This window comes from Carassius auratus, chromosome 41 (assembly GCF_003368295.1).
Source record: "Carassius auratus strain Wakin chromosome 41, ASM336829v1, whole genome shotgun sequence".
NCBI classification, from domain to species: domain Eukaryota; kingdom Metazoa; phylum Chordata; class Actinopteri; order Cypriniformes; family Cyprinidae; genus Carassius; species Carassius auratus.
In genome coordinates this window covers 14,130,811-14,140,158 of record NC_039283.1, presented here as the reverse complement: position 1 = coordinate 14,140,158, position 9,348 = coordinate 14,130,811, and the positions used below count along the sequence as shown (strand labels likewise).

The 9,348-nt window shown below is 36.4% G+C and overlaps 1 protein-coding gene across 1 annotated transcript; it reads right to left on the bottom strand.

Annotated features, from left to right (window-relative positions):
* Window positions 1-193: 193 nt before the first annotated feature.
* LOC113060153 (uncharacterized) lies at window positions 194-9,120 on the bottom strand. The gene is made up of 9 exons (XM_026229021.1): window positions 8,935-9,120; window positions 8,479-8,547; window positions 8,193-8,244; window positions 5,636-5,743; window positions 5,312-5,527; window positions 4,391-4,510; window positions 4,260-4,291; window positions 4,018-4,177; window positions 194-1,317 (listed from the first exon to the last, which is right to left on the bottom strand). Exons 2-9 carry the CDS (start codon window positions 8,545-8,547, stop codon window positions 1,070-1,072), a joined length of 1,005 nt encoding a protein of 334 aa, XP_026084806.1. The 5' UTR covers window positions 8,935-9,120; the 3' UTR covers window positions 194-1,069.
* Between the last annotated feature and the right edge of the window lie 228 nt (window positions 9,121-9,348).

Sequence of the window (9,348 nt, the reverse complement as noted above, 5' to 3'; positions counted from 1 at the left end):
CACTTGTTTGTATTTATAATTGGGTGGTTTTTGCACAAGAAGCCCATGGACTTTTTCAAATCAAGATTTTATGTTAAAATGTATATGAATGTAAAGTTTGAAGTTTTTCACTATTTTTTTTAATGACTAAAAATATGCCTCAAAAAATATTATGAAGAAGCTGCATGTATAATATGATCACAGAATGAACACAGTGTTTCCAAATCTAAGATATATAGCATGTCACTTATAAGAAGTATTTTTTTTTGTCAGCTACCTGGTTGCTAAAATAGAAAATTGTAGTTGGATTTGTATTTGCTATCTTGCAGTGAAGTACTCAGGGAAACATATAAAAAAAATAAACTTTTATTGATTTTATTGCACTTTACAATTAATATCAAGCATAAAAAAAATGTATATTACAGTGAATATAAAACATAATACATGATCAAACGATTGCTGCCGCATGTGCTTATACACTTCTGAATGAAGAAATGATGTTGACATTTCCAGACCACCATCTAAATGTCAGGGCTTTTTGAAGGTACAATCCATCATGCCACCAAAGAAATGAGGAAGAACACTGACAACATTATCCAAGGATATGATACGATCGAACACTGATAACCTGCATGATTAACTGCGATTAATAAGAGTTACAAATAAATACAAATGTTTTGTGACTTGAATAAACTTTACATAAAATAAATATCTCAACATGTGTGAATGTTTTAGAGCTGCTCCTTGCTTTCAAACACTTTCAAGCATTGTCCCTGAGTCCGTTTAACCATCATAAGCTAGTATCGACTCTTCATGCAGTCAACATCAGCATCCCACTGCAGTATCAGAAGGTTATGGATAATACTGCAAAGCTGACATCAACTGTCATGCTCATACGCACATGTATGCAGTCCATACTGTTAGTCACATATCCAGGTCTTCCCCTAACGCAGCCTGTTGCTCTCTAGACAAAAATCCCCTGCCACGGTTAGAGTTTTAATACTGGGTACTCACGAAATAACAGTTAAAACAAACCACACAGCAGCTGAACAGCACGGAGGAAGAACGGACACCAATAATCCATCAGCCCTCACAGCGCCTCTTCTTTAGACATGTGGCACTCTTTCCCTTGCTCCTGAGATGGGAAGAAGATAAAATCGTTCTCTCTGCTCCTTTCCTCCTCAGACAGATGGACGGGGGGAGACTGAGGGCAGGACACGTTGATGTTGTTTAGTGATTCTTCTCGGAGTTCATGTGCTTTTTTCTCGCCGCCATCCCATCCAAATTGATTGAGCAGGCTGACGAAAACTGTCTGGGGGCCGTAGATGTGAAGAGGGCCTAGGAGAAAGTGAGAATGTTGAATATTCATACTATTTGCATGTTTGCTAGGTTTTCTTTTTGTGTATATGTGAGGGGTGCCATGCATGGAAGCCCATGGAAGCCACAGAATAAAAAATAAAACAAGGTAATTGTGACTTTTTATCTGAACAATTCCAACTTTTTTTGTCACAATTGCGAGTTTACAACTCGTATTTCGGACATTTTTCTCAGAATTGCGTCATATAAACTCGCAATTCAGACTTTTCTTTTTCTCACAACAAGTTTATACCACGCAATTTTGAATCGCAATTCTGATTGTGAGATTTAAACGTTTTAAGAGTTAGTGAGTCCAATTTCGAGGGAGAAAAATATATGTTCTTACAATTGCGAGTTTAAATCTCAAGATTCTGACTTTTTTTCTCACAATTGACCACATGTAGGTTACTTCCTGGTTTTAGATAAGCAGGCTCAGTCATTTCCGGTGAACTGTACTGCGCCTTAAGGGGTGCTCCCTTTGTTTCTCTACATAATCCATTCACAATTTGAAGAAAAGTTTTGTTTGTCTAAGAGGACCAAACGTCCACGTATACAGTTTCAGGAATGACAAACGCGAATGTTAAATTTACGCGAGTGAATCAGTTAAATCGTGCAGCGAGTCATGATAGACAGTGGCAATGGAATGAGTCATCTGATGAGCCGATGTCTATACAGAGCTGTGCATTAAATAACCAAACTACAGCAGCAAATCTGTGTTGGATAAAACTTAAACAATGTAGTTATTAAATTTAATCTAAACATTTCAAAGTATTGAATGCATTATTTAATTGTCATACCAACTTACTTTGTATTTGACTATATAGGTATTTAAATAATCCAGCTTTATAGGCTGTTGTCCGGCCTTATTTATAATTATTTGTATTTTTTTAATTGCAAATGACTTTGTGACTTCCTGCACTTGCTATACTTGATGTTCCAGGCAACCCGTAACCCGTGTTTTTCAAACCTTCTACCCGTGAAAGTGCCCCATAACGCCAATCAAACCCGTGACTTCCCATCCGTGAACTCGTACTAGATTGATGTACTCCCAGTTCTGCACTCAGACGTCACATAGCCCCGCGAAACAACAATGGCATCTCCTATAGATAATATTGCCTACAGATGCAGTGTTTATGCAAGTGGTACAAGGTGAGAAAAAGATGTTAGGACAATATAGCGTTGGATTAAAATTAATAATCTAGATATCACAACTCCTTGCTCTCAGGCAGTTTGGAGTAACTTGCCTGGAATACTACAAAGTCGTGAGTCATGGTTTGAAGTCGTGATTTAAAGGGCTCAAAAACCTGCCTGGAACACAGCATTATACTTCAGTACAATAAAATACTAAATTTGCTATAGTATTTAATTTATAATAAATCAAAAGCCAATGAGTGAGCCTCTGCTGCTGTCTCCTGGTTATAATTTCATTTTCATCTTTAAAAGTTTTTATTTTTCACCATGAGAACTTTTAATAAATCAAATTTTACTCCATCAAGATGAGAAATAACAAAGGCTTTAAAATTGTATAAGATTTAAAAATGTGTTCATAGCTATAAGGTAAGATACTGATTATTGAGAATACCATTACGATGACGTTTAAGAGCTTAGTCTGCCTAAACAGATACGATAGTGTTTTTTTGTCAGCTTTTAAATGTACAGTTACGTGTTTGGGCACTTTACTGGGATTACCAGACTTTGGGTATAAAATCATGTATATCAAAATAACATGAAACTCTATGATAATTCTGCTATCATTATTTATGGTGTTTCATTTATTTTGTTTTCTCAGTTTCTGATAAGAATGAGGAAGGAGAGGTTTCTGTGAGAGTCTCTACCTATATATAGGTCATATAAAATGAGCTTCACCGGAAGATTACGAGCTGGCTCGTCTTTATTTGGAAGTTCTTAATAGAGCTCTGTGCATATGGTCAAATTGCAAGTTTATATGTCTATTCTGAGAAAGAAATTCTGAACTGTGTGATGTAAACTTTTTTAATTTTGATTCAGTTGTGGAAACAGGCTTCTTTGGATATATATATATATATATATATATATATATATATATACATATATAAATATATATATCATGTATGTAAGCACACACACACATTATAATAATATATATATATATATATTTTATTAATATTTTATAATTTTATATGTCTGGTTATTTAATTCTTATATAAAATGTAATTTATTATTGTATTTTTAAGAATTCATACAAATGTCATATGGTGCAACTGCATCAACATCAAGTTAGAAGTATTTTATTTATGTTGTAATATTATGTTTTTGTATTTATAGGACCCCCTTGAGATGTAACATCTCAAGGGGCAATCCTTTCAATAAATTCAAAAGCAATTTAAGCAATTTACTGACCATAACAGTCTGCAGTAGTTATCTCTATGATGTCATTTCCTGTTTGTTTGTTTGTTTTTACTGCATATAAGTCTGGCCACATGACATGATTTCACATGTTTACTTTTCAAGAATTGAATAATTTTAATGTTAATTCATTTATTGCACATTTATTTATTTATTTTTCGTTTATGCCCCTCACTTCATGCCATAAAGATGTATATTTAGGTTATATTGTTAAACAAATGAGTAGATCTGGATAAATGAGCATCACAATTCTTTTAATAAAAGAAGAAAATCACAAAAAGCTGCTCTTTATAGTACCTAAATTGCCGGCTGGAGGAACAGCCTGCTCTGAGCTGATTGGCTGATGAAACGAGCAGTCGTTGTTGTGATTGGTGGGTGTGCTGCCATGTGACATCATCTCCTGGGCATGGGGCTGCTCATCTGTTTGGCTGGTAGGAGATGTACTCTCACTGTCCATCTGAAGAAAATGAAGGACTGTGAGTCAGATGATTCATGACACGTTCACATACTACAGAAATGTGCATTAACTCGATACTTACCTCTAAATTACCCAACGAGCACTTCCTGACAACTAATGAAGAGAAGAGAAGGGTGAGAGGTAAGATTAACCCACATAACCTCTGAGAAGAAATGTGTTTGCGTTCATATGTCTGTGTATTGTGTTACTCACAACGCTTGAAACATTCCTTCTCTTTCTTTCTGCATAGCCGGAGGAACAGCATAAGGATGATGAGGGATAATATTACAGAAATTAATCCACATGAAAGCCACACCCCAACACTACGCTCACCTGTTAAATAAATACAAGGGTGTAAATTAGCAAGCTGTCACATCGACTTAATTCCCTTAAAATTGGGTTCTTTGGGAAGCTGAACGAGGTTATTTTTCCCTCACATCCAGAAACACACTTTTTTGGTGACAATGTTGATTTTCACACTCTTCCGGGAGAAGCGCCCATATAAGGAAATCCGCCTTATATGATGTCATGAAGGGCAAAACTCAAAATACAAACAAACAAACAAATAAACCAAAAAAAAAAAATCTGAAACTTGTACAAACCCAAGAAGGAATGTATTTGGCACAGAAATACTCTGTCATACATACAACTGGTGTTTTTTTCTGAAACTTTGGCCATGTTTAGCATGAGAATCCAAATCTTTAGCAGTGTAAATAAGTCAGAATGCATGAAATAGCATTACAGCTCCCCTTTAAAGAGAATATCTCCCTTTTGAGTGGACTTTAAGCTTGAAATTTGCTAATCTTTTTTATCCTCAAACAGTAACATTACACTAACGTTGAAAAAGCGAGTAAGCATAATAGGATTGGTTAAAACAAAAATATACAAATGTATCTTGGTAATATTAGATAATATGTGTAAAAATTAATCAAGGGCCCTTGTGATCAGTTTGCACTGTACTGTATGAGATGACATATCTGTAAATCAGAGGCTCTGGGAAACATTCCCATTTGCCCAGCCCATATTTCAACCTTGCTTCAAACATGCTACCCTTCCTTAGATGGTAGCTAATCCAAAATACTGCTAAGAATACGAGTGTACACACATCATGTGGTTGAAAACAACAATGCTTACCCAGCCCGATCTCAGCTCTCTCTGTTGATGACGTGGTGGATGTAGTGGATGAAGGGACGTCAGCATGGGTGGAGGACGGGATTGGGGTGGGGACAGGTTTACACTCCCTACAGTAGCCATTGTAAGGATCGATCTTGGTACAAGTGTAACCCTCCCGACAGCGACACTTCACATCTGATGTTAGCGTACACTCTTCCACCACCATCATGTATAAATCTAACAAACACATTTGTTTTCAAAACGTTTTGACATACTTCCTGTTTCTATTCTCCTTTCATCCTGTTTATACTGTTATGGGTTAATTAGGTGTAATGTGCTTCATACCAGGTCTGCAGTTCTGGAAGCAGCGGTGGCAACTGGTTTCTCTGTTTTTCTGGCTGGTGAAGAAACCGGAGTCGCACTTAACACAACCAGACCCTGAATTGAAAAATCCTAAGAGATGAAGAACAGTCAGGAAGATAGAGAGGAAAAAGAGGAGGTGGAAATGCAGAGGACAAAAAAAGAACAGTAAGGTCAAATGAATTCAAACTAACAAGAAAGATGTTAATGACTTAAAGCCTATCACTGGACTAAAGTTCACACCGCTACATCTTAGAGTCAGTCGAGTCTGTCTAAGGCAGAGGACATTCACTTGTTGGTCCATTACATCTCTCATTTGTGTGAGTGCCGTGAATTCATGACACTGTGTATTCAAAAGTTTCCATTTGTCGGAACAATGTTTCTTTCATACTATTTTGGGTATCATAAAGTTGCTGTGGTTTGTACATTATACAATGGATCAGCGACTGGGGGTCACACATTACACAATATTTCACCAGGAAGAATCTCTTGTGTACAAAAAGGCATGCAGGGAATGATGCAAGACTACAACTCCTACCCCTGATTTCCCCTGACCTGTATTTTGCAACACGAGGAGGCGAGTGACAAGGAGTGAGGTCACTTGGGCTTTGGCACTTATCTCGGATCGTGTTTTTGATCATTCACACTATGCGATTATCACTCACATGAACAATTACCAATTTGCTTCAGATTTTGGGCTTTTGTCCACAATCTCCCCCCCAAAAAAGAGAACAAATTTATTAATTTAAATTAGGCCTACAAGCATGCACTTAAAAAATTGAAAATTTTGAGACCATTTGTGTGAATTACCTCCACCTGCTAGTTGGGTTTAGTGAGGTGTGCTTTTCTTATATGTACATTATTTTTAACGGAAAAGTAGGTGTAGCCATTTTTTACAAAGCTTGTCGTGTTCAAAGCTTTGGGTAACAGCCACTAGTTATTAAATGAAATTTGGCACACTAATAGAGAACAATATGGACATTAATCACAATTAATTTGGAGTCTTTAACTTTAAGTTGCACACATTTTTCCATCATGAACATTTTTTCGCCATTTTGAATTGTCCAAAAAAAACCTACAACTCAACTTAACCATTTAAACCATTTTCAGACCATGCCAACAAAAACTTATGCAAAGTTGATTAGTCAAACCGTTCTCGGATAACAGGAAACTTAATTTGACAAAAATGCTATATTTTCACAAATGTTACAAACTTGGTATAGGCAAAAGGCCTACAGTATAAACCAATTATAACTTTTCTGTACACCATTTTAATTTGATTCGAAACCATACTTATCCTAGACCGTTCATCTTCAGACTATGCTGGCAAAAAAGATATGGGTTTCGTGTTGATTGAACGGTTTTCATTTACCACATCAATGGATTTGATGGCATGCATCTGAGGCTGAATGTCTGCAGCTTTGACATATTGACACCAGACGTTGTCATTGTAATCTCACATTAGCTACACCACATTAATTGGGCGTCAACGCCACCTATTAAACAAACATAATCAGCAATAATGTTACATTAGATAAGTGATTCTATTTTTTTTTAATAATTATAAACACACAAAGATGTAATGCAAATAGTTTTACAGTTTATCATTATTCTTTTAGTTATTTACCTATAGTGGCTAATAAATAGCTTACTTCTTAGTTGAAAAATAAGATGGTTTTACTTGCTATTGTGATTTATTTATTAAAATTTTTTAATAATGAATTGCACTAATTGAACATTTTAAATCAACAGCTCATTCTCTGGCAAAACTATTGTGTTGCCCTGAGAATCTGAAATATAGCAATATAGCTTTCCCTCCCACCTCAAATCATTTCCATAACAAAGGTTTTGCAAGTGAACGCAAAAGTTTCTCTGGGGAGTGCAAATGCTTTGTGAGAGGATGCAAAAACACTGAAATCTCCTCCCATCTCTTTTTTTATACCTTCATCATGTCCCTTTAGTATCTTGAAAAAAATTAATGAATGCATTGCACAGCATAGATACTAAAATGACTATCGTAACATATAAAGGTGTAATAACTAAATTTGTATTTGACTGTGCAAAGACGTTGAGCTCAAAGGGCACATGCTGAATTTTTAAAGGCGGATGTGGGTGCTAGCACACAGACACACTCACGTACGTGCACACACACACTTTTATGCAGACTTGCTGACTGAGGTCTCTTAAGGGGAGAGATGAGAAATAGCATCAAAAACAGGACGTTACAAAGTAGCTCAAACAGGCAGTGGCATTCTAATGAAGGAAGTGGTTTATGCTTCTGTGTCAGAACATACCATTTCCCATCACGAGAGAGAGAGAAAAAAAAGAGAGGGTAAGGAAGAAGAAAGAAAGATGAAGAAAAACCTAATAAATAACCACTGATGTCTCGGGCGATTTCTTGCTCAGACCACATATGCAATACTGGGAAGTGTTGTGACAGAAAGGTACACTCACACACTCCGCAAAACAGGCAAGGAATTCAGAGAAATTGATGCAAGAGACAAGGGACCTTGAAAAATATCGCCCCGAAAGGCTTTCTCACCTGCATCACACAGCTCTTCTGGAGCGGCTCTAGAATTTCTCTTTTTTCCGTCCTGCTCAATACAAACGACAACACACAAGATCATTAGTACTGGATGCATCCAATAGAGTGACACAGAGTTTAAGATGCACACTGAAGTGCGGTTCTGCGCTAATTCGTTTCACAATTCAGATGAACTGATTCACGTGAACACAGAGCATGCAACATAGTACAAGTCTTCACCTCAAAGCGGCTTAGCAACTAGGATGTTAGCAATATGTACCGTACATATTAAAACATAATTTACCATGGGGAGCCCATATATCAGGTGACCTGTCAGCATCACCATGAGTACAGATATCACTGTCACGAGCATCTGTAAATGATACAACTTTATCAGACAAAGAGTGATCAACACAGACAACATATCACACACCCTCCATCGGTCACTAGAGAACTTGTGAACAAACCATTGCAACTTTCAAATAAAGAAGTGTGATTTAGCACAGATTAAAGTTTCACTTCGATATTCACATGTTCATGTCTAATAAAATAATATTGCATTATTCAAAAAAATCATTGGGGAAGTAGATTTGTGGATCTGATGCAAAAAATCATGTGACTGTCTCGTTTACTTTAAGTCATTTTAAAGTGTGGTCAAAACCTTAGAAGAAAGATCGACATTTTTGAAAAACGAAGCAAGTGAAAAAAATTACAATTGTTACCTAACAATAACTGCAATGTAATTGAAAATAGTTGGTACCTCAGAATTAGTCGAATCCAAAACGTCATCAAATGCTTTCAAACTCTTTTTCTGTCTTCTGCCAGTCTGTTTTCTGTTCTGATCACTTCATCTCATTGTTTCCTTACCTGCTGTGTCTTCCTGTCATTCCCCTCCCTCTCTTTCTGACACTGCCCTTCACCTGCTTACTGTTGTGGAGAGAGAGAGAGAGAGAGAGAGAGAGAAAGCAAGCAATAGCTTCACTGTGTTGCTGTCACGGTTTCATTGGCGTTTCATTATTACTGGTTTATTTAAAGCAATATACATTCATAATGTGAGTGTATTTCAAAAATGGAGTAGTTTTGGGATGCCTCATGAAAATATAAATATATGAACACACTCATATGCTTGCAAACATGTTTTTATGGAGCTGCACACAAAAGGAAATGAACTTGA

What these genes read in the sequence shown, in the direction of transcription:
- LOC113060153 (XM_026229021.1), bottom strand. Translation starts at nt 8,547, where the DNA reads ATGCTCGTGACAGTGATATCTGTACTCATGGTGATGCTGACAGGTCAC. An exon ending in AGAAGAGCTGTGTGATGCAG is followed by an intron (nt 5,744 to 8,192) that starts GTGAGAAAGCCT and finishes TTCATCTCTTAG; the next exon opens with GATTTTTCAATTCAGGGTCT. An exon ending in TCCTCCAGCCGGCAATTTAG is followed by an intron (nt 1,318 to 4,017) that starts GTACTATAAAGA and finishes ACTTTCTCCTAG; the next exon opens with GCCCTCTTCACATCTACGGC.